General features: G+C 23.6%; 1 protein-coding gene across 1 annotated transcript; it reads left to right on the top strand.

Annotated features, from left to right (window-relative positions):
* Positions 1-1,678: 1,678 nt before the first annotated feature.
* Positions 1,679-15,323, top strand: LOC145842519 (ras-related protein Rab6-like). The gene is made up of 7 exons (XM_082949977.1): positions 1,679-1,766; positions 3,617-3,675; positions 8,262-8,315; positions 11,360-11,465; positions 12,715-12,826; positions 13,644-13,737; positions 14,671-15,323. Exons 1-7 carry the CDS (start codon positions 1,703-1,705, stop codon positions 14,809-14,811), a joined length of 630 nt encoding a protein of 209 aa, XP_082806103.1. The 5' UTR covers positions 1,679-1,702; the 3' UTR covers positions 14,812-15,323.
* The last annotated feature ends 10,809 nt before the right edge of the window (positions 15,324-26,132 follow it).

Raw genomic sequence — 26,132 nt, 5'->3', positions numbered from 1 at the left:
TTTTATAGATAACCAAATATTTATTATTATAAAAATTGACCCTTTAAGCGCTTTTAACTTGTTAATAATTTAGTTGTTTTAAAACACAATAATTAACTTTGCTTAAGTTTTTAGCTATTTGTTCAATTTGATTTTTGAAATTAAGTTTTTTTTAGTCATAGTCTTATTACCAAATTAGTTTGTGTTTTGTTTACTCGCAATATAGTTGTAATTATATTATCAGTAATTTAATTAATAGCTTAAGAGTTTAAAAGAAAGCAAATAGTTGAGATTAAAGTGTTAAATTTTATTACTCACCCATTAACAGCTTTTAATTTTAAGTAATTCAAATGAGTATTATCTTCAATTGTCAACAAGATACCATAAAATTTTATTTTTTATTTTAACTAGATTTAGTTTACTATACTTTATGAAGTGTATCAAACATGTTGATTAAGAAAAAAGCTTAATGCCAAATAATTTATTTCATTTTATTTATTGTTTTAAAAAAAGTTCTATCGAGTTTTGTTACAATGTTTGTTCTTAATTATAGCATACCATACTACAAGTAACAGTCTTTATTTTTAAAGCTTTTAAAAGTCAGTCTGTTTGTATAAAATTTCAGGTTATTATTATTTTTTTATAAATAGTGAATTTTTTATGTTATGTGATGCAAAACTAACACTGTAATAAATTAACAGTGTGTTTTGCAATTTTTTTAGTGCTCTTAGCTTTTGCCTTACTTAACTATAACTGTTCTTTATATTTTTGACAGCTAGGTTATTTTTAACTAATTAAACCGTGCAGTTTAAATTAAAGTGTATCTTATTTTCAGTAATGCATTTTTTTCTAAGATAGTTAAAAATGCAATTTACTTAATTATCAACTTAAATGTTTTTTAGAACACATTTTGATTTGGATTCAATTTTTCGTGCTTAACACAAAATAGTTAACAAGCATACATAAAATGTAGAACTTGTATAATTCTGTGGGATTATCATTTCTTTTATAATTTGTTGTAAAAAAACATTTAATATGTAGTAGGCCTAATATTTTAATGAAATGCTGTAAAAAATACCTGAAACCTTGCTAGTTTACCAAAACGCAGGTTAGATTGTGCTTATACAGGCTTTTAAAAGATTACACTAATAAACATTAAAAAAATATTGTGTTTAGTAATGTTTTAAATTTTGCTTTTTAGTTTGCACTTCCCATAAGGAACCTATAAAATTTGTAAACTATGATTGCTTATATCTCAAAAAGTAATTTAAATTTCACAAATATTAAAATTCAAGTAGTTGCTTAGTTATTTATGTAAAAAATTAGACTTATAAAAAGATATATACCACCTTATGCAGGTATGCTTGTTAGTTTTGGTCTAATAATATTAATTTATACTTTTTATTTTATTTATTTTATTTTAAATAAAATATTTTTAACCTGATGTTAAAAATTAAATGCACTAAAATCTATTAATTTTTTTGTATGATTTAGATATAAATATAATGTAATTAAGTACCATATTACTGAAGAACAAAAATTTTTTTTCATTATAAACTTTATTAAAAACTTAAGCGCTTTTGGAATATCCAAATTCCCTTATGAAAAATGCTATACACTCCCTAATAAAACAAACATAAAATAAATAGAGTAAAATTAGATCATTATTTTGTAACAACTTAATTCTATTAATTTTTGTAGTTTTTAAAATTATAAAGCAAAAATGACCAGTGACTTTGGAAATCCTTTGAGAAAGTTCAAATTAGTTTTTCTTGGTGAACAAAGTGGTAAGTAGTAAATATTTTTATTTTATATTGTTCTATAAAGGGATAAGTATTTTACTGATTACAGGTAATAAATATGCTTTTGTATTTCTAAAAAAAATATTTAAATAAAGTTTTACTTCATATTATAACAAAAAAATATTGGTTTATTTATGAATTTAAGTGATTGTAGTATATGTAAACAACTGTATTTTTTATAAAAGATTTTATTGAACCTATTTATTGAATTTTTATTAGTTTCAATAATTGGAAATGTAATAATAATCTTCTTTATATCTTTAATTTTTTTTTATAATTACAAATGTCTTTATGTAATGTAAAGCAGAACTTTAAAATAAAATTGTTTTTTTTTTTGCAATCACTTAAAAAAATACTTAAGAAACTTACAAATTTTAAATTCTGCTTTGTATTGGTTATTGATCTGTTTGAAATTAAGTTAAAGAGTTGATGGTTTCTTTAGCTAATAAAATATCTACATGTATATCAACATATTTTTATAATAGTATGAAAATATAAAAAGTTGCTGTATACTCCTTTTGTAAAGGCCTATTTAAATAGGCAATAAATACACCTTTATAATAAACAGAGTTGCCACTTTACCTGGAAACCTGGAATTTGACAATTTAGACAAAAAAAACTGGAAAAACCTAGAATTTCAAACAGAAATCACTAAAAAAACCTGTTAATTTAACAATTTTCTCATGTTCAGTTGTAAAATTTCAATTTGACTCCAAAAATCTATCATATAAATAATATTTTTTTGTCATTATCAAAAAATTTTTTATTTAAAAACTTACATAAAGTAGCTTTACAGTATCTTTTCAATATTTTTATACTATTTAACACAGTTTCTTACCTTTAACTTAACTCTAAACTATAAATAGATTCAAAAATGTGTACTTTTAAAAACCTGGAAAATTTTTTGAAAAGATGAGTGGCAACCCTGAATTAATCTATCTTCTACATTTTTCCAGTAAATCTTCATCTACTTTCTTAGTTTAACCCTAACTTAGTTATAAACATTCCTGTTGTATAATTTTTTACATTTTTAATATATATTATATTTTAAAGTTTAAAAGATATGTTTTTACAATAGAAGTTTTACTTAATGCAAGAAAAGTTTCCTGAAAATTTTAGGGAAATGGGAGAGAAAAAGAGAGATTTATAATAAATATTTAAGTTTTCTAAGAAAATTGGCAAAATTAAATTATTTTTAATTTACTTTGTCTTTCATCTAAAGTATGTCATTTCACTTACTAAACTTTCACAAGCAAATTGAAACAATACTTTTAATTGAAAATTGTTTTCTAGTATACAGCTTGGGATTTTAAAGAAGGGTAAATGTATTTTTTTCCCCTATTATATAATTTTAACCCCTTTTGTTTCAAGTCAAATCGTGCATTTGTGTAATCCTTAATTTATGTTATATACAAAAAAACTTTTTTTTTTGCTTTGCAACAAATTTGGAGTTTTTTATACTTTAAATTTGGTTTTACTGTTTTTTATTTTTATAAGATTGGTCCGATAAAAAAAGTAATATGAAAACATGTTGATAGGAGTTATTAATAAAACTCAGATCGGAACTATTAAATGAAAAAAGATTTATGTATGAAATTAAAAGATTAAATTTAATTATTGGGAGTTAATTAAATGGAAAACAATACGAATTGTAAATAGCATAATAAAAAATTAGTTTAATTTTCCCCCAAAATGTACAAAATTTTAATGGGATCAAGATTAAGTTCTTTGAAAGTAAAAGTAAAATAATTTAAGTACAAAACATAATATTTGTTTATATAAAATGTTCGATGCTTAAAAAATAATTGATTACTAATAACGTTGAAAATTTTTAGTTGGAAAAACATCTTTAATCACAAGGTTCATGTATGATAGCTTTGACAATACATATCAAGTGAGTTGAATTTTCGAAATAACTACTTTTGTTGTATTTCATCATAAAGAGTTTGGTGTAATCTAGTGCTCAAAGTTAAGCACTGAAAGTAAAATCTAAAATAAATATAAAAAGTTAACAAAAATTTATGGAGTATGAAAATGTTATAAAAAAGTACAGAAAAATTAAATTGTATAAAAACAATACATTTCTTTTTTGAAAACTAGATAAAGTTCTATACAAAAAAAAGTGATCCAAAATTTAAGAAGTTAAGCTCTATAAAACTTACAGAAGCTAAGCATAATAATATATATTATTATTATATTCTAAATTTGTTTGAGCTTTTAAGTTTAGTTTGTAATAAAATCTTTAAAATAATATTTTACAGCTAAAAGTAATCGTTAAAGTTGACAAACTGTGTGCACTTATAGACTAAATCAACTATATACTTACAAAAAATTTTTTTTTTCAAGTCTTTCGTTAAAATGTTGATGATTATATGGACTATATTTTAAGGTGTATATTTTTAAATCTGGATTTAAAAGAATCTTGAAAATTATAAGAAATCAAATTTAAATAACTTTATAGTATATCAACTCCATTCATTATAAACATTTTTAATCAATGTAGTACAACAAGTTAAACAGTTAAATAGAGCCTTGTTTTAAGAAAAGCAAAGGTTGCTATTTTTCAAACATAACTTTTTTTTGTTTGCAAAAAATAGTTAAAGGTTAGAAAAAGGTCTTATTAAATATATAAGCCTTTTAAAACTCTGTATTTTATTTATTTGTTCACTACAGGGTTGTCACACACCCAGGCTTAATTAAAGTTTAAAACACTAAAGTTAGTTTGAAATTATTAAACATTTTTTTAAAGTTTTAATGACTTGAAAGTTTAATTTTTGTCTTAAAATTTATATATATTCATAAGTTACGTTTTTTTGTTATTATTAAGGTATTTTTAGTATTATTAAAACTTTATTAACAATATTTTTGTTTTTTCTGATATTACTTTTTTTTCTCTTAAACTCAAACTCACTTAGACTAGTTTGCTGAACCCTACTTTTTAAAAAAAGGCAACCCTGGGCACTAACAAAATTTTACTATTAAATTATATTAGTTATAAATTTGCGTTCAAACTATACAGTAATTTAACACTTATAGTTGTAATGCTAACTTGAATAATTAGAACTTAAGTTTAATTATTAATCAAACAAATTATTAAAATTATGAACTTATTGTACACTATTACAAAAACTAATAAGTTACTTGAACTTTAAAGTTAAAAAGCACAACAACAAAAAATTACATAACCATTTTATATTGAATTAAATTCACAACTGTCTTCAGCAAATATAAAAAGTTTTAAAGTACTCAACTACCTTTAATGCACTTGTTATTGAAATGTTTGTGCCACCTTAAGATTATAAGAAGCCCTTTTTTTTTAATTCTCATATCTATAATTACCAAAAAAAATATTTTTAATAACTAAGATTTTTTTACATGGTTAAGTTATATAAAATAATATTTTTTACAACATTATAATATTGTAAGTTTTTTAAGTTTCAATACTTTAATTGATGTAGTTTCTAAATGTTTTATTAAGTTTTTTGTAAAAAAGTATTTGGGAAAATAACTATGATTAAGGTCATAGGGAGGTTAGTACATTTTTATTACAAAAACTAACATTAATTCTTATTTTAAAGCCTTAAGAATGAGCTGTAAGTCAATTTTTAAATACATATGAAAATTTCAATTAAGTTTTTGATTAGATATATATAGTGTTATTTAAAAAAAGATTCTAATATATACTTGAAGGCTTCAATTTTTACATAAATTTGAAAGTAGACTTTTTATCAGCTCGAGACTACAAATTTTCAGCATACATTAAAAAAAATTAAAAAAATTGAAATAAATCATAAAAACAGCATTATTTTAATAAAAGAAATTAAAAAAGTGTATAAATACTAACAGAGGCAATAATTCACTCTATCGAAGAATTATCAGAATTAAAATTGTTGTAATTTAAATTCTAAGAATTTAAATGAATGGGTACTCTTCATTAAAAACCTATTAAACTCGAAAAGATCCTTTATATCTCAAAAGTTACTTTGAAATTCATTTAGCAGCTAAAAATTTATGGCAGCTAGATTAAAACTATATAAAATAAGTTAAGTTTAAAAATAGTTTACTTGACAACTCATGAATCGACAATTCAAATTCTTACAACTCTATTTTTAAAAACGTTAAGGTATAATATCTCAAAACGTAATTTTTATTAAAAATGCTCATAAAAATCTTATAAAAAGAACAATGGTAGTAAAAAAAAAATTAAAAGAGAAAAATCAAAGTAACAATATTACAAAAAAGTCATATATTTTAAACTTCTTTTAATCATACCTTGTTTATTTTTTAGGTTTTTAGAAATAAAAAAATGTTTCTTAGTAGGTCTTTTTAATAAATTTACCATAGTAAAAAATATTAAACAATATAATTTAAAATAACAAACAACTATTGGGGTTCAAAATAAATTGTTTAAGTCAGAATTTGAAATTTCACCCATAAGTGCATCCATAAAAAATAAACTTGACCCCTTATGGTCTCAACAAAGTAATTGTATCTATTTTAATTAGACATTATTATTGTAGCTTAGATGGATAATTATTTACTTATTAATAAAAAGTAAACTAGTTATTATCTAAATACCTAAGTTTTAACTACTTTCCATGCTTTCTATCAGTCAAAGGTAACAATTTTTGTATGTGCTATGTCTTGTAGTTTTGTTGTCAAAATCGTGTAGTTAATGTCCTTGCAGTAATAGTTTTCAAGTTTTAAAAAGGGTTGTTAAGTGCACTGTTTTTAAGTTTATAAAGATTCAGCTTAGTTGATAACTAGTATAAAAAGTAAAACATATTTTAATTTTTAAACTTTTTTATATCTGATAATATTTAAAAGTTTAAAGAATTATTTTTCTAAAATAATCAGCTATTATACAATAGTTATTTTTAACCATTCGATAACGAAATATAATTTTTTGCACCTGTTTTAAATGTGCATAAATTGTTTATGTTTAAGTTATAAAAAATAAGGATTCAAGTTAAAGTTCCAAATTAAAGTTTATATATTTAGTTAAGTTTCTTTTAAATAGATCAATTTTACTAAAATTATTTGTTTTAAATTCTGATAAAAGTCTGAAGTATAGTAGTTATAAATAAGTTTACAAAATCAGTTACTATGTACTAATATTTAAACAATGATTATAAGTACCAAATTTATTTTAGTTTTGCCCTTATGAAAAAATCATGAATTACTTGTACACTATCAATGCTCTATTAAAAAAATAATGATTAATTTTTGAAAGATAGATATTAAAACAGTAATATAATTGTATAAAAAAATGTAGTTCTTCATTATAAGTTAAGTAGAGTTTTTTTATTTATAATGTCTTAATGCCTATAGCTATTGTTTATAGTTTTTTAATATTAATAGAATTTTATCAAACAACTAAAAAGCACACATTCTGAAATATTCTAGATAAACTTTAACATTGCTTATTATTACTCATCATAATTTTGCTCGAAATTGCTGTATAATAATTTTGTAACACAATGTTGAATTTAGTTGATCTATAAGATTAAAAAATTAAATGAAGCTTTTCTAAGTCTAAAAGGTTTTAAGTTTTATATACTTTGAACTTAAATTGCCTCGACAATATACATATTTTATACTTAGCTATATACTATCAAAGTTTTATTTTACATTTTAACTCAATTATTTGTTTAGAAAAAATTTTATATGACTGAGAATTGTTAGCTTTTCACTATTTTTAATATAACATTTTTAAGTAATAAAAATTTTGCTGATATTTGATTCGAACTATTATACAAATCTTCTAATAAATTAGTAATTGTAAACAGCACGTTAAAAAAACTAACAGCATAAATAAGTTATAACCTCTTACAAGCAAGTAATTTATGTTTATAAATAGATTTAATTTTGAAACATTTTATTATTTCATAAGTGAACCCACATTAACTTAAACTTTTTTATTTCAAAGTTTTTGTTTCATATAAATGCAAGTTTAAAATTCGTGATAGTTTTGTTAGTTTACAATATTATTATAATTGTTATAACAAAATTATCAAACTAAAAAACAAACTTTATAATTTTTTTTATAAGTTGTTGTTAAGTTGGAGTTTTTTTACTGGTTAAACTTTCTCTTTTACTTTGAACATAAGAGAAAAGATAAGCTTAAAATATTTATACGGTAAAATGAGTTTGAAAACAGTTTTGCCTTTTCAAGTTAAGTAGCGTTTAATTTTTAATAAATAATATGCTACTACCTAAACCTTATGCTATTTAATTAAAATCTATTTATTTAACACAAAATATTTTTATTTTTTATATTGAGCACTAGATTGCATCTTAGCATGTGTGTTTGAATGTTATTGCGTTGTAGAAACATTAGATTTAAAATAAGGTTTCATTGTGATTAGTTTATTGTAAATAAATACTTTAAAGATTAAATTGTAAGCATTATTTTTTAAGGATAAAACAGAACTATATATGTTTTAACCCAAAGCTCAAAATAAATTTAATTATAAACAGGCGACAATCGGAATTGACTTTCTATCTAAAACTATGTACCTTGAAGATAGAACAGTTAGTTTCAATTTTTATTGTTGTTTTTTTGTTATCTATAGATTAAAAATTATGTGTATAATTCATTTCACAAAAATCAATTAAAGTTCTTATTTTTATTGCAAGGTTTATATAACAACTATTAGTAAGCTCATACATATATGTAACATATAATTTTCTGCATTAATTAAATTTTGTTCTATAGATGTTTACTAAATTCATTAAATTTTTTAATGTAGTTTTGAAGATAATTTTTATCAAATACTTAATTATCTGTGAGTACATAAACAAAAAAAAGTTTTTAGAAATAACTAAAATGTTTATTTATTAAAATATAAGTAAATATACAAAAGAAAATTAATCATTTTCGTTTTAAATACAAACTTTTAAAATAAGTTAAATTAGTTTGACTCTTTGTGCGATCATAGTCTTTAATGATAAAACACCACTTTAGTTTAAATTATTTATCAAATAAGTTATAAAGTAGTTAATTTTATAATATATAAATTTTTTGTATAAGTTAAATTATTTCTAAATAAAGTTTGTACAGTTTGAATTGAATTGTTCTATACAAATTTAGTAGTTTAAAAATCTACAACATTGGCTATCACATAATGACAATTCACTAATAGTTATATAAAAAACAGCTTTAAAAGTTTTTGTGTTTTCTATCAATATAAGTAAACTCGAGCTTTTTTGTATAAATCTAAATCAAACCTAAGTTAATAAACTAAAAGTTGTTAGTAGTTTTGACTAAAGACAGAACTTACTAATATGTTATTAAATGTGAAGTTAATATTTTTTAGGAACAACAGTTTTTTAAAGCACTAAATTTATAAAAACTAACGAAGTTTCTCTATGCTGTAAGTATTCAACCCAGTTTTTATGAAACTTATGGAACGTGATCTTCATTTTAAGACAATTGTCATTAGTTCAAATTGCTTTGTAGTTTAATTTTGTTTTCTATCAAACTCATTTTGTTCGATTTTTTGTTAGAAAATATAATAAATAAGTAATATTTTCAATATTTTACTCTTAACTACTAAAAACGTTGTTTAAAAATCAAACAGATGTGGTATAATGTTATTAGACAGTTTTAAAGAGTTTCTAAGGAAGTAAACTATCAGTTTTAAATTAAAGCAAGATGCTTAGTTTTATATGATTTAACAATTTTTAAATGCTAATGTTAACTTTTATTAGATTAGTTTAAAAACACTTTATTTAAAGTATTTTTATATTGGTAAAAAATAACTTGTACATTAGTTAAGTTAGAACAAAATTTTAATTATTGATGATTTCAAACAAAGTTTAATTGTTCCCAACGTAGTTAGCCTTAGCTGATAAGAAAAGCGTTTTTGGTTATTATTTACTCAATAATTATGACATAATTTTCTATTTTTAAAGTAGTTTTGTAAGTTGAATAAAGCCGCAGAAATATGAGCAAACAAAGTAGCAGTTTGTTGTAAATTTACACAAACATTTAAATTTAATTTTATAGTTTTAAGACTAAATGTTTTAGAAACATCAGTTAAAAACCTTTTCAACGGTCATTTTAATAAATAAAATTGTTGTATATAATTTTTTCAAAGTCATCATTGCTGTTGAAGTAGTTATTTACTCAATGATTCAGTTTTCATTAAAGTGTGCTAAAAAAGTTCAAGTCAAAATCACCTTGTATTTAGTTTTTAAAGTTTAAAAATGCAGTCATAAAGTTTTGATTGAATTTTGTTAAATAAAAATAGTGCTAAGTTGTAAGTTAGTATACATAATATTTAAACTAAAAATTTCAAATTAAATGCTTATATTTGCATTTTTTGTTTGTTAAAGGTCAGGGTTGCCATTGGTTTTTGAAAAATTTCTCCATGTTTTTAAAACTGCTTTTTTTTGGGTCTATTTTTAGTTTAAGATATAAAACTGTGTTAAAAACAGATAAAACTGTGTTTAAGATACTGTAAAACTGCTTTTAGTCTGTTTTATAATAGAAAAAAATTTTGATGATGACAAATTTTTTTTATCAATATTTTTTGTTTGTCTACAGGGTTGCCACTTTACCTGGAAAAACCTGGAATTTGAGAAATTTCGAAAAAAAAAACTGGAAAAACTGTAATTTTTAACAATTGTTACATGTTAAGAAGAAAAATTTTGTTTTACACCAAAAAATCTATCATATAGATAAAATAATTTGTCATCATCAATTTTTTTTTAAACCCATTTGAAGTAGCTTTACAGTATCTTTTCAATGTTTTTATACTATTTAGCACAGTTTTTTTTCTTAAACTTAATTTGAAACTAAAAATAGACCCAAAAAGAAGTAGTTTCAAAAACCTGGAAGAAATTCAGAAAACTTGAAGAAATTTCTCAATACCAGTGGCAAACATGTTATTTTTGTCAGATTTTTAAATTTTCCTTTAGTAATTATTAGTTCTTAATGTTTAACACAGTATTCAAGTAACTACAATATTTAAAAAACTAAATTAAAGCTGAATAAGAACTAGTATATTATATATAATCATTTAAAGTTAACTCATATAAAACTATTTAGATTAGAAACAAATTTTGTTCCTTTAGATAGTTATTTAATTATTGAGTTTAATTACAATACTTCTAAAAGCAAATTGTACATTTAATTATTTGTGGTTTGTAACCACGGGATTATCAAACAACTATCATATTTTAGAAGTCAAATCAAGGCTGATAACAAAAATACTATGTGCTATAATTTATAGTTAAATCATATAATACATGAAAAAAATCTCCTTGTGTTTAAATAATTTATTACCAATGAAAAGTATGAATCGATAATAAGTACAAATATAAGCACATTACAATATAAACATATATAATGAAATGAGCTACAGTTAAATCATATCATACAGTTTAACAATTACAGTTGCTATAATTTATAGTCAAATCATATAATACATGAAGGAAAAGTGTTAAAATAATTTATTAACAATAAGAAATATGAAACTATAAAAAGTATAGTAAACACACATACAAACATTGATACATAGTAAAATGAATCACAGTTTAATTATGCTACATATTAACAAAATAATGCTCAGGTTCGTCTTCAGTTGTGGGACACGGCAGGGCAGGAAAGATTCAGGAGCCTGATACCGAGCTACATAAGGGACTCCACTGTTGCTGTTGTTGTGTACGACATTACTAGTTGGTTATACTTTTAATTTTTGTCAATATATATATATATTAGTTTTGGTTTATTGACTATAACTCAATTAAGCAATAAAGTTTTACTTAATTATTTTTTACTTGTTTGTACTTATTATTTTTAACAAACAGAGTTTCACTTTTTACATATTAATTTAAAAGTAATAATCCCTATAAGTATTTAGCATATACTCTATATAATCAAGTTTAGTGTTTTTTATAAATTTTTTAATTGTTTTTGTTATTATTTGTTATGATATGGTCTTATAAATTGTTAGATTGATTAGAAGTTTAAAACTGTAGCTTTGATTTTTTTAAGTTCTATACCATCAACATTGAGATTCAAGTTGAAATTACATTTATGTTTAACTTTTAAGTTTGTTTTACGACTTTCAAAGTCATTCGTTTTCAACACTTTAAGTAAAAAATAAATCAAACTGAGTAAACAAAATAGAAAAGATAAAAATAATACAACATAATACTGTAAAATCAAGTTTAAAATCAAAATTGTTTAGCATAAAATAGCTGTGTAAACAAAATTAGAAACACTTTTTTGGTTGAATTTTTGGTGCGTGGTTGAAAAAGTTATTTAACTTTGTATTTTACATTATAAAGTATTAACTTTTATATCTTTTTTAAACTTTTAAATAACATTCATGTTCTAATTTTGCTTATTGATAAAAAAACAATTAAAACCAGTTAAATATTAAATACTCTAGTTTGAATTTAGTTATAAAGTAGTAAATAAGGTTTTTTTTCTTTCTACTAGTATTTATAAGATTTTAAAAACTATTTAAGACTAGAAACTTTAAATAGTCTTAAAGTTAATTTATTTTTAACTAGGCAACATCTTCTACAGCAATTTCAAACTTTATACTTCTTGTTTTTGTAAAATGTCAAGAAGACTCGTTTGTGTTCTGATTTATTTTTAGTAAATTAAAAAGTAGTTATGAAATAACTATAAAATTTCCGTATCTAAAACTCTATAAGATCAGTGTGTAACTTTAATTTGTGAGTAATGTATTTTTTTATAAAATAAATTACGGTGTTTAAAAAATTCAACTCAAGTAAAGTTTTATATAATTACAAAAAATAGATATATTATGCTTAGTATTCATAATTGAACTAAAGCCAATAATTAAACATATATTTAAATTTTTAACTGACAAAAATCCTTAACACTTCTTGTTGAAATTAAGTTACTTTATTTGGTTCTTATTAATGATTTTTCAAATGTACAATTTTTCAGACGTCAATTCATTCCAGCAAACGTCAAAGTGGATTGATGACGTCAGAACTGAGAGGGGCAGTGACGTCATAATCATGCTGGTGGGAAACAAAACCGATCTTTCCGATAAAAGGTTTTTTAATAATTTTTGATCACTTTTTCAGTACCAATGTTTGTAAAATTTGGATTGTTAATTCTTTATAAAAATCTATTGGTGATCTACTTAAAAAAAACTTTTTTAGGTAGATTTTTTTTATTATTTGTAATTTAATTTCAAAAATAGTTGAAGACCATTTATAAATTAGGTTTGCTATAAGTTTCGCTAACGAGGAAGTTATTTTTAAATACAAAAATACAGACAATTATAATTAAACTGTAGAAATCATTGTTTTATTATTATCAGATAATTTTGCTTAGTTTTATTGTAGTTTCTAAATTGTGATAATTTAATGCAAGTTTTTATGTAATTTTCATTTTTGTTAAATTTATACTACTTTTTTCAAGTGAAGAGTTTCTAACTCATTTTTTTTACACTAATTTAAATATTATTTTTAACTTGAAGAATTTTGATAAATGTGAATTTACTGCTTTTTTTTTCGTTTTTTAATAAGCTTAGTATTTTAGTTGAACAATGAATTAAAGTATCTGTATAGTACAATATGTTTCATTTAGTATTTTTAATAAAGTTATTAGATTAACACATTAAAGTTGATACTATCAAAAGTATTTTTTGAACTTTCATAGCTCCGTTGATATGTGTTAAGTTGTTAACACACAGAAACATGTGTTAGTGTTATTACTATAGTTAAAGAAAAGGTACTGTTTAAATTTGTTATTACTATGTATCCCATTGAACTTGTTTAGGTAGGATGTTTATTAGCAAACGATTAAGTTTAAATTTTGATATCAATTGTGTTACAAACACTATATATGCGATAATAATATTAAAGGCAAGTTCAAGTAGAGGAAGGTGAAAGAAAAGCGAAAGAATTGAACGTGATGTTTATTGAAACCAGCGCTAAAACTGGATACAATGTCAAGCAGGTATAAAAATTCGTTTAAAAATATCTGTGTTATTTTTGGATATTTTTTTCTATGTACTGTGCTTGTTCACTTATCCGGACAGTTTTAGTCCAGAAGAAAATTCATAAAAATTCAATATTAAACACAAACATTTTTGTGTGATACAAATATTGAAGCTTTCATGCTGTAAGAAAATTTTAAGTGATCTTATAAACTATTCAACTTAATTTATTAGTATGACTTAATAGAACTGCTAAAGCTGACATTCAAACTTTGTTCAAAGCAATGTTATTTTAAATATCACGAATAAATTTTTATTTAAAATTTTGAAGTTTTTTATAATTAATAAAATTCTAATACCAAGTTTTAAAAATAAATAAGACATTAAAAAAAAAACGAGTGCACTAAACATTAAAAATAAACTAGAAGTTTGTAAAATGGTAAAAAACAATGTACAAAAGTCTTTTACATTTAGCATAGGCAGGTCGACTTTGTACGAAATTTTGAGAAGTGAAGAAAAGTTAAAAACAATTAAACAGAAAATGAGGAACTGAGCTTTTATTTTTTGTGCATTGCACAATATACAACAGTATTATTTGTTGAAAAAAAAAATTTTTGTACCTATTCGGAAAAATGCTTATCCGGAGATATTTAATGAAAAATCTTGCCCAACATGTCCGGATAAGTAAATAAGCACTGTAAAAGTTCTAATTCTCACTTATTATGTATATAAACAAATAACATATGTTCTTTAGTTAAAATCATTATAACACATCAATGAACAGCTACTTTGGGTGGTTTTTAAATGTAGTGTAGTAAAATATTTTATTTCAACCAATAAGTTTTATTGGCAACAACTACTTAAACACAAACTTTGTTCGGTGTATAAGCTAAATTCTACACCGAACAAAGTTCTTTATTTTTTCCACAACTTAATGAAAAATATCCGAACAGTTGTTCCGTCGAGTTGCAGCGGCGCTTCCGGGCATGGAGAGCTCGCCTGAGAAGGAGAAAACGTTCATGGACGAGGTGGTGCTTACCCCGAACAGCAACCAGGAACCCGAGCCGGGTCAGGAGGGAATGTGCGGGTGCTGAACACAACAATGAAGTTCTATTGTCCAACACAAAGTTGTTTTCATGTTTTTAAAAGTTTCGATTCCCCGTATTAATAATAGATGTTAAATTTTTGATAAATTTTATATTGGTAGTATAAAGTAATTCACAGTCTTCAGCTGTTCTTTATTAGAAAAATTCCCAAATTATTTTTGTAGTAATTACTGCAACAGAGTGTTTTGTAAAATGTTTTTTATCCTACTTTAGTGCATGTTTTTACACTTTTTAACGTATTTACATTCTAACTTTTTTTTTCTTTATTTATATCAAACTAACTTTTACAAATCTTAAGTTTTATACAAAGGTTTGCTCCCGCTTTAACTTATTTCTTAAAAACTTTAGAAACTAATTACTTTGGTTTTAAGATCATAGTTAATTTTCAGAGATTTTATTTTTCATCTGGGTTCTAACTTTTTATATTTTATAATTAATATTACATTATGATACGCGGTTAAAATGTTAAAAAGTAGTTTTCGAGTAAAAGTACATTGTGCTTATTTTATTTTTATTGCCTTTATTTAGCTAAACATATCAGTTTTAATTGTTCTTGAAACAGTGTTTAAAATACACAGATAAAAAAGTATCTTAATTTTGAAGCTTATATCTGCTTAATAAATTTTGTTATATTGATCTACTTTGCTATGTTTATATATTTTAGAACATGTTTTAATGATCTCTATATTAAAAGCACTAATTTTTATCTAAACAAAAAACTAAAAAGTTCAGAATTTCTATTTTAAAAGGTTTTTCAAACTAAACGTAAATAACTTGAGTAAGTTTTATTTTAAGTTCGGTAAAACTAAACTGTAAATTAGTATTTAAAAATTGAGTAATAAGTTTGTTTATGGGCAGCAATAGAAATCTTGTATATTTCTAAAAATTATTGATAACAACTACAAACAATCGACTAAAGTGTTTGTGAAGGTAACTTTAACCACTCAGTGTAGAAAATTCTCAATGCAGCTACGTGCCCCGTCCTTAATGTATTATTTACGAGGTTTGAGCGAATTGCGCTCTACAAAGCAGTATTTGTTCGTCTGCAGCTTATATGAACATGTTTGAAAGTTTTCTGAAATATCAATTAAATTTACTAATACTTTTCAAACAAAAAACTGATTTATTTTATAAAAATGTTTAAGCTGTACTAAAAGGCTCAAATAATAATACTGTTAAAAAACTTACACAAAAGTTATGTAAAAATTTATCTGTAATCCTTTTATATTTTTGGCTTTAATAAAAGCAAAGCATATGTAGTAATTTTAAGTCAATCAGTTGTTGAAAAGTTATAGGTACACTATGCATAATCAACTATATTTTTACTATCAGTTTTTAGTAAAACGTTTACTGTACAGTTTTAAAAAATTAGACGGTTTTAGATTATTGTAATAAAAACCATCAAATATACTTGAACTTAAAACTTTTTCTTTTGATAAGTTATCGAGTGTAAAAATATGTATGTTTAACTTTTTGTAGTTACGTTTGTAGCTTGTTGAAAAGTTGACAAAAAACAGTGTTAAAATAAGTTTTGATGCTAGCAAAATATTTTTTGAAAGTTTTTTTCTTACTTATTTGTACTCAGTTTAACAAAATGCAGACAAAAAGTTGTACAACATGTCTAAAGTAACTTTTAGTTTTACGATGGTATTAGTTTACAGTATAACTTCCTTATAACTTTTGTTTTACAAACTTTTTATAATTAAACTATATTTAGTTTTTTTTGCGTACATGTACTATTATGTAACTTTAGTACAAAGTTTCTCATTTCTTCGAAAAAAAATTAAGGCGTAACTAAAAAATAATTCTTTATACAAAAACAAACTTTGATATTACACAAATATGACAGAAAATATATTAAAAAAAACAATAATAACTTTAAAATGATTAGTTTGTTAAAATACATCCTTTTTGATATCAGTTTATAAGAACATAAAAAATTACAAATTTCCTTATAGAACTAGCGTTTTAAAATGTCTATTAGTTTTAAGTAACAGTCTGTGACAAACAAAAAAGAACATTTAAGAACAAATAACTTTAATAAAGTTAAAATAAGATATTTAAATAATTTATAATAACCCAATTTTGAATTTCGTCTTATAGTGTTTTTTTTTTGTATAAGAATTTTGTCTAAAAAAAAAGTTACGGTAATATACTTCATCAATAGTAAACTATCATGTGTGTAATTAAACTTTTGATAACAAAAATGTTTTTCATTTATATTGTAACATGGCGTTGTAAAGGCTTAAGTTAAAAATTTCAAAGTTATCAAATTTTATATGTACCTTTCTTGCATTAATCAATACTTAATATATATTTCATTGAAGTAATAAAACGTTTTTAATTACCAAAACTAAAGCAATAAAATTAAGTATATATGTATAATTATAAGTATATTATTAAGTATATACATATGTATAAATTTGTACAATTTACTAGTTAAACGTTATAAAAATACTTGAACATTTTTGTAATTGTAACTGCTTAGGTCTTTTGATAAAGTAAAGTTTTTATTGTCGTTGTATACTTTTATTGCTTAATCATACTGTTATTTTATTTATAACTTTAAATTTTTTTCAATAGAAGAAAATGAAGACATTCTGTTTCGTTTTTTTTTTTTTTGTTCAATTATTAATCTAAAAATAGTGACTGATTTTTATTTGTTTAAGATTTAAACCTAAGTTGACAATTTTTTTCTTAATTTACTTTACAATTTATGTACAAATTACCTTGTTTTAAACTAAATTTAAACTGTTTTTTAAGTTACAACGCTGATATGTATTTAAACTTAAACAACTCTGCAGAGTATAAAACTGTTAAGTACTTAAGGCTCTAAGCTAATGTTATATAACTAGAAATTTATGTTTGAACCTAATAGTGGATTCTAATCTTAAAATAGTTTTTTCAGGTTTCAACTAAATTTAAATTTATTTAATCCAGAAGTTTGCAACCTAAGTCAAAGACCAGTATCTTAGAAATAAGTCTTCAACGGGCCACTTTTATTTAAAATAGTAATTAAGTTGAAAACAATCCTAAGCTGTGATAAAATAGGTACTAATGAACAACAGGTAATTAGAAATTTCTAAATGTATAAAAAAGATATAAGTTTTTATTACACTAACATATTTATTTTATTAAAAAACATACGTTTTTGTTGAAAAGTACATCGTTGTTCGCATGTTTTTGCTCGCTACAGTTTGTCGACCATTGGTTTAGCTTAAGGTTTAATTATCAAATAAAGTCATGATATGTAGTTAAAACCAGGGTCAACAGTTTTTTTTTAAGAATAAGCAAAATTTACTGAAAAACTTTGTTAAAAAAAAAGCTATATTGGTCACGGTAATTTCAAAAGTTTCAACTAGTATATTTATTTTATTATACAATAAACATCAGCTTTATACAGCTGCTTCGTATACGAGGTATTTCTATCTCATATATTCCTCAGTAAAGCTGTTTAAAAAAAAATTTTACAGAAATCTAGAATTTAAAAACTTTACAAATATTATGACGTAATAATAATGAAGGTTGATGTGCAGTAAGTTAATTTTGAAAAATACGCTGATTTTAGTTTTGTTACTCGTTGAAGAAATTGTGCATTTTAAAGTAGTTTAATAATTGATATCAAAACTTTTGTAAATTATGGAATGGAAAAGTTGCACTAAAAATGTTTTAAACTGCTCGTGTGCGCGGCTTAATTTTAGTTTGGTTTGAGATTTAGTTAAGTTTAATTTTTCTAAAAAATATTTTTGAAAATGAATCCATTTATTTTGTTTTTCGGTCTTGTTTGATTTATCAATTTCGATTATTTCTGAGTTGCAAAGTCTGAAGGCAAATTTAGATTTTGTCCTTATTAGTATTTCCCATTAAATTTTATATTCTGTGTTGTTATCTTTTGAATTCCAAGTGTAGTTTGCCAGTTTTGTTGTTTGTTTGTCTTTTGTTAATGTTGTTTAATCAAGATTTTTAACTTCTGTATCTTTGTTTAAAACTGTTTCCCGTAGATTTCACGTACTGTTGTTCTATAGATTATAGGAGTTGGTTGTTTAAAGGGCAGGGTTTTCTGCGACAATTGCAAAATTTTTCTTTTGTGTTACTTTTATCGTTTGTACTTTTTATGTTTGAAATTTTATTGAGTGTGTTAATATTGTGCTTATAAAATTACTTGTACAACTGTATGATATTTTAAATTTGTTGCGATTTAATTGTATAGTTTTCATCAAAGGATGTGTTAATTAAATATTTTTTGCCTATTTTGTAGCTTACAGTTAAACTAAACGGTAGGTTGAAGAATACTATATATCTTTTTCTTTATCTTTTATTTCGAATACAGAGTCATAAACCCAAATAAATAACCTCTCCCCAACTACTTAAAAAACTTGACAGATAAAATCAATTCAAAAAACACGAAAACATTCTAAAATAAATCAATGGAAAAACACAGATGAAGAAATTAGCTGGTTCGAAAATTGACAAAAACTAAAATTTTATGAAGTTCAATATTATTAAGTTTTGTCTAAGTATAACTAAAAGTAATTTAGTTTAAGTATTAGAATTTGCTGAATACTTTTATTCAATAACAAACAAAGATAAGAATCCAATAACTCAATCAACTCTAACACATAACAAAAAATCTAGGAAAAAATAAGTTCAAACCAGTTATTTAATGTTACCATGGGATCATTTAAAGGGGCAGAAATCTGCTATTTAACAGGACTATTTTGCTGAATGAAATTTAAAAAAATAGATTTTTACAGAAAATGAATTTGGATTATATAGAAACGGACTAAACACTGCCAAATACTTAATTAAATTATTTAAACAAAATTGCCTAAAAATTAATTATTGAATCCGGATTATTCCAAATATACTTTTTAGATGTATCCTTGAACATATTAAACTCAAGTTACCAACCCTACAATAAACCGAATTCACCAATTTTATACGAAAACAACTATTCCAATCCCCGTTAAGTGCTAAAACAACAACCTGAAATAATAAAAATAAAATTCATAAAACTTTTTAACAATGAAGAATGTTTTAACAATATAAAAAGTGAATAACAAAAAGCATTATTACATCCAATAACAAAAGACACTTTAAAGTACGACGAGACCATTCCATCACAAAGAAATAAAGTATAAAGAAAAAATATGCATTATTTTTCAATCCACCGTTTAGTTTAAGTGCAAGCTATAAATTAGGCAAACAAATATTTAACTAACACATCCTTTGATGAAAACTATACTTATAAGAAAATATTCCATCGCAACACAATTAAAATATTATACAGTTGTACAAATAATTTTAGAATTACAATAATACCAAATAGCAATAAAATTTTGAACTAAAACAGTATAAACGATAAAAGTAACACAAAAGATAAACTTTGCAATTGTCGCAATGAACCCTGCCATAAAAACAACCAACTCCTATAATCTATAGAACAACAGTAACATCCAATAAAGCAACCAAACAGTACGTGGGATCTACTGATAACAGTTTTAAACAAAGATACAAGAATTAAAAATCTTGATTCAACAACATTAACAAAATACAAACAACAAAACTGGTAAACTACATTTAGAGTTTAAAAGATAACAAAACAGAAATAAAGTTAAGTGGGAAATGCTAAACAGGAGAAAATCAAAATTAAATGCAAAAAAGACCCTAGCAGAACAAGTTCACTGGAATATCTAACAATAACAAATTAAACCAGTAACATTTCTTTATTAAACTAACACATGTTTCTGTGTGTAAATAAGTTAACACACTTCAACGGGGCTCTATAAAAATATATAAACAATTATCTATATAATCTTTAAAAACACATAAATACACCTACTTTAGCTTCTATTTTTTCATTGCAGTATATATACTAAAGTAAAAATATAGAACAAATATAAAATAGGCAGCATAATATACTCTCACAAGCAAAAATAATCGAACTTGTAAGTTTTTATTATTTATAAGAAATGAACTTTTTTTTAATTTTATTTGAAGCTTTAGGCTTAAAAACACGAGAAACTTTTGCTTCGAAACATTTGGCCCATGGTTGCCGAACCCTTGTTTTAAAAATTAAACTGCATAAGTTAAATTTCCGAGTAAAAGTATATATTTTTTATTGAGATATTTAAAAAGTGTATAACTTAAAGTAATTAACAAAACAACTGAATAAAAAAAAACAATTGTCACTGTTATCAGAGCTATAAATAATCTTCAAAGAAGGTTAAACTAGCAATAAAGTTCAATTGTTTGGTAGGTTGATCGCGGTTTGTTAAACAAATACTTGATTTATAATTTAATATTTTATGGTGAATCAACATACTTTATTGAAGACCGTAGTTTGGGTGATTTACAATATCAAAAATAACCAACACCTTTATACTTTTACATGGTTACACTTTAGTTTATTCTAGTAACTGTCATTTAAATAATCTATGAATGTTGGCCTTTATTTCACAAACTTTATAAAATATTGTTTGCTTTAAACAATTTTAGCTTATCAGCTTATTTAGTGTTAGCAAATTATTAAATCTATTTAATGTACTATTTAAACATTTTCAATAATTTGCTTCAACAGAAAACACTCAATTTTAAAAACTTAGGTTTTTAAGAAGCAAGTAAGATGAAAATTTAAAAACTTTGGCTTTTTGAAAAAAACTATTCTTTTCTACTTCCGTTAGAGTTAATTTAATTTTTTAACAGATGTGTTGTCTATTAAGATGATATTACAATAATTTTTTTGTATGTAAAAAACATACAAGCACAGAATACTTTCTATTCAACACATGGTTGTATATACAAGTATCTTAATGACTAGGTGTTAATTTAAAAAAAAAACTGTAAAAGACTGTATTTTAAGAGTTTTTTATGAAAAAGATAAACTTTTTTATAAATATCTTTTCTAACCAAAGGCAAAATAAGTTAGCAAAAATAAAGAAATAGTAGCTAAAAGTATAACTGTAACTTTTACTTAAAAAGAACTTGAATCTTATTGCTTATAAAGTATGCTTTAGCTAAAAACTGCATCGCACTTTTACAACCCCTAATATATTTTAATACTCAAAGTTATAGAAAGAAACATTTACAAGTTCTAATTAGTCTAAAAGATTTGTTTTAACTTGAAAAATATGTTGAATATCTTTAAGGTTTTTATATTTTTCTTACTTATTTTAATTAGATTTGCAACTTTAATATACTATTTGGAAATGCAGGTTTCTTGGTTGTTTATTTTAGATACTCCTTTGTTTTATTACACCAATATTTACCACAGTATTTTACATTAATAAGCGTGGCTTATCTAATTTAATTCTTTTTGTTTTAAATAAATTATTTAAAATCGTTTTTTACATATATGTATCTATTTAAATATTCAACTAACCAAGGTTTTTTTGCAACTGTGTTATATACAAGATATTTATAGCTCCAACTTTATTTATCGAGCACTATTGACCAAAAATTAAAAACAAAACTATAAATAGTTGTGTACATGTTCATGTTTAACTGTAAAATTAGGAACAGTGAAAAAATATAATTGTACAGTATTTAAGGTCTATTTTGGCATATAGTGGTGACCTTTCCTATAAATATTGAAAAAATAATTTGTAATTTCTACTGTGACGAAAATATGTGTTCTATCGTTAAAATGAGTTTAGTTTATTTTTTTTACACAATTTGAATAGTTTAGTTTTTTTCCAAATTGTAAATTTAAAGGTTTCAAGACTTCAACACATTTTTGGTAATAATTTTTTTTATGTGAAAAAGCTTACTTCTAAAATGCTTGAGTAAACTCATTATTCAAATAAGTAGTACATAGAAAGTGAACTATTAATAAGGAAGCCAGTAGTTTCCAGTACCGTTTAGTTTTAAAATTGTTAAGTCGTTGTTTATCTTACTTCCCAGTTTAAAAATTTTTACTTACTAGCGAGATATGTCCTCAATTTTTAAGATATAGCTTGTTATTGTTTTATTTTTAGGCATGAAGACTTAAATTAAACTATTATACTAATTAGCTTCTAACTTTAAATTCAGCGGTTACAAACTTAAAAATCTTTATTTTCAAAGTCACTAAGCAAATAGAATAATCTCAAGAACATTTTCTAACAATAAAAGAGAATAAGTTACTGTAAAATACACATGAGTACCTATTAAACCATAAAAAAACAACTGCAGCCCATTTTGACTTTTTTTTACAAAAGTAGACAAACTGCGACCCGCGGGCCAAATGCGGCCCTCAAAGTCAAAAATTGCGGCCCGCGAGCTCCTTTTCAGCCAGAAATATACATCTTAAAAACAATAAAAATTAAATATTTTGTAATAAAAACTTGCAGTTGGGCTTTAATTCAACAAATGCTCTTTATTAGTGCTGTAATATTGCTCAATTTATAATATGTTTGATCTTTAATGATATTATTCTACTGATTACTACAACTTTTTTTAAATAAATGTGGCCCTAAAGTTTTTTTCTAATTAGTCTGGAGTTACATAAGGCTGCCGACCCCTGCTTTAGAAGAAAGGTATTATGTTTGTGATCATTGTAAACTTCCATATAAATACAAATAAAGTTTTAAAATTGGTGAGCATAACACCAAACTATTCGGAAGCGCAAATTTTGCTGAAAGTTCTAAAAAAAATAACTTAAAGACCTTTATTAACACCTAGTAAATATAGAATATAGTTACTTTGACTACTTCTGTGTGATAAGATGTATTGGCATGACATCTAGGTATATAATAAAAAGAAAAAACGAAAATTTACCAAATATTAAAAAAAAAATTAGTTTAATATTTGTGTTTAAAGTGTTTTATAACAGAATAACAATTTAAACTATAGTAACCTCTCGCTTATTTACGAGATATGAGAGATCGTAAAGATACGAGATGTACCAAATACACTTACTATAATGGCTGATTTTTGATATTGCTTCTAGTTAAAAGCAGACTGGGGACTTTCCCACTATTAACAACTTTTTTACTTTATTTATAAGTTTGAAAACAAAAGATAAAAATTATACATATATAAAAACAAGATTGAAGTTTATGTAAAATAATAAAACATATAGAAAAATTTTACTAACTTTAATAATAGGTAGATTTTATCTTTATTTATATGTGACATATTTTATACTTGACGTTTATATTCTATTCTACTTAGCAAATTCAATTTATAGTAGAGCATTTTTTTACAACTAATAAATGGTGTGCTGTCTGTATTAAAATTTGTTTCTATAGCCTTTTACAAAAATATGCCTTTGGTGCTGTAATGGATTTATTCTTTTGACAACAATATTAAAATATAAGAAAAATGTTTAATTAAAATTGTTTATGTTACTACATTTTTTTTTAATTTGACCTTTGCCCACATATGACTTGTCTTGCATTTTATATAGATAAATTAAAGGATTATTTGAGTAGAAATGAAATTTAATGCCACAAAAGTTTTGATTAGGAAGTTTCATTATATATCTTTTTTAGATGTTTTTTTCATATACAGGGCAAGAGTGCTGTATTATTTATTTGTGTTTTAAACTCTCATTATTTCATTATACTTTCATTATTTAACAAAGTCATATTTCTTTCAGAATTTTAATTTAATCTCTTAATATTAACAAAATTTCTGATAAACTGAGGTATAACTAAATGTTTTTCAATTAGTCAAGGAACATAAGTTTACAAAGTCTAAAGATATAGAAAGGTGATTCAGCATTTGAAACACATTTTAAATTAAAAATATACAATAAACCTAATTTGTGCAATTAAAGAAAAATATATTTTTATTTTTTCATTATTTTAGAATTCTAAAATGCGTAACTAAACGAGAGTGCGTAACGTCACGAGTGCGTAAAGATGGGAGAGGTTACTGTATCTAAAGTTTAAACGTCTCTCCAAACGTTCCTCTACCGCATATTTTTAACAATTCAATTAGTTAAGTGATTTTAGGGCTCAATTTTTTTCAACTTTATAGCGTCTTTGGTTACAAAATTACAAAACCATGTGGTATTTAATTTATAATTTAAAAAAAGTCTTTAATTTAACATACAACTTTTTATAAAGTTAATATTACTATTTAGATTTTTTTTAATATTTAATTAAAACAACTCCAAACAAACTATTAACTAAAGACTTTACTTGAAATTGCATTTACAAATTAAGTTTTAAATTCAAATGTATTTCACAAAATTCTAAAACAAGCTAAACTAGTTTTAACATTATACATGTGTAATAGTGTTTAAAAAATCATAGGTAAAAATTCTTTCGTTAAACTCATTTCAAAATAAAGTTGAGTTCGTCATAATAAATATACAATGGTATAACTTAAACCAGAGTTTCCCAAAGTGAGCGGTACCGCCCCCCTGGGGGCGATTTTAGTAAGTCAGGGGGCAATAATTAATAAAGGGGCATAAGGAGGGGGAGATTTTTAAATTTTTATTATTTAGCTTGCTATTTCACTAATTGTTGCTTGCTATTGAATATTTTACCCTGAGGTAAAACTTAAACAAAAGAAGTCCATTATTAAGTGCTTAGGACTACTATTTTCAAGTATATTACATATTTTTATTCATGTCTTTTACCATTTAACAACTACATAGGTCATAGATGAATGAGACTTCTCTCACCATTTCATAACCTGACATATATGCTTTTTGGGATCATAAATTTATTATAAAGACCTTTGTTATCTATTATAAACTATCACCTTTTAATATTTCCAATTGTTTTTAGGTAGACTATGTCATTTAGTTAGACTAAATATCAAACTATATTAAAGTCAATTTTTCAATTGAATAAAAGTTGTTGTATTTAATTAAGATATATTTTGTAAGTTATGTTTTGAAATCAATATTTTTTTTTTGAGCTAGCAGTACTAATTAAAAAAACGTAACTTTTGATTATCATGTATTCATATGATAATCAAATATTTTAAGTATAGATAGTGTGGGTAGCTGTCAAATTTGCACGAGCGTACAAAATTGTACGAGGGGACAAAATTGGACAAATGCACAAAATTGCACGGAAATACTTTTGCACGAAGGGATTAAATTGCACGGAGTCATTTTTGCAGGGGTGTATTTCTTTTTTTACTAATTTATTTTTTTTAATTACTATCACTGTTACCCCTAACTCTTACCCTCGGTCGGTAGCTTTTTTTTTTGTTTTTTTTTTTTAATTATATCTTTTTTACTTTCGTGAAAAACTGACCTTTGGTGCAAAATTGTCTTTGTGCAATTTTGTTCCCTCGTGCAATTTTGTCTTCGTGCAACTTTGACCCGTTCCCATGTAGTATATATGCAAATTAGTTATTACTAAAAT

The sequence above is a fragment of the Thalia democratica genome, chromosome 8, assembly GCF_965202585.1.
Source record: "Thalia democratica chromosome 8, ktThaDemo2.hap1.1, whole genome shotgun sequence".
NCBI lineage: Eukaryota > Metazoa > Chordata > Thaliacea > Salpida > Salpidae > Thalia > Thalia democratica.
The sequence above is the reverse complement of the archived record's forward strand: the minus strand, read 5'-3'. Positions and strand labels throughout refer to the sequence as shown.

Bases quoted from the DNA above. Each gene is read 5' to 3' on its own strand.
- LOC145842519 (XM_082949977.1), top strand. From the start codon at position 1,703: ATGACCAGTGACTTTGGAAATCCTTTGAGAAAGTTCAAATTAGTTTTT. The intron at 3,676-8,261 runs GTGAGTTGAATT...AATTATAAACAG, and splicing joins GCTTTGACAATACATATCAA to GCGACAATCGGAATTGACTT. The intron at 13,738-14,670 runs GTATAAAAATTC...ATATCCGAACAG, and splicing joins CTGGATACAATGTCAAGCAG to TTGTTCCGTCGAGTTGCAGC.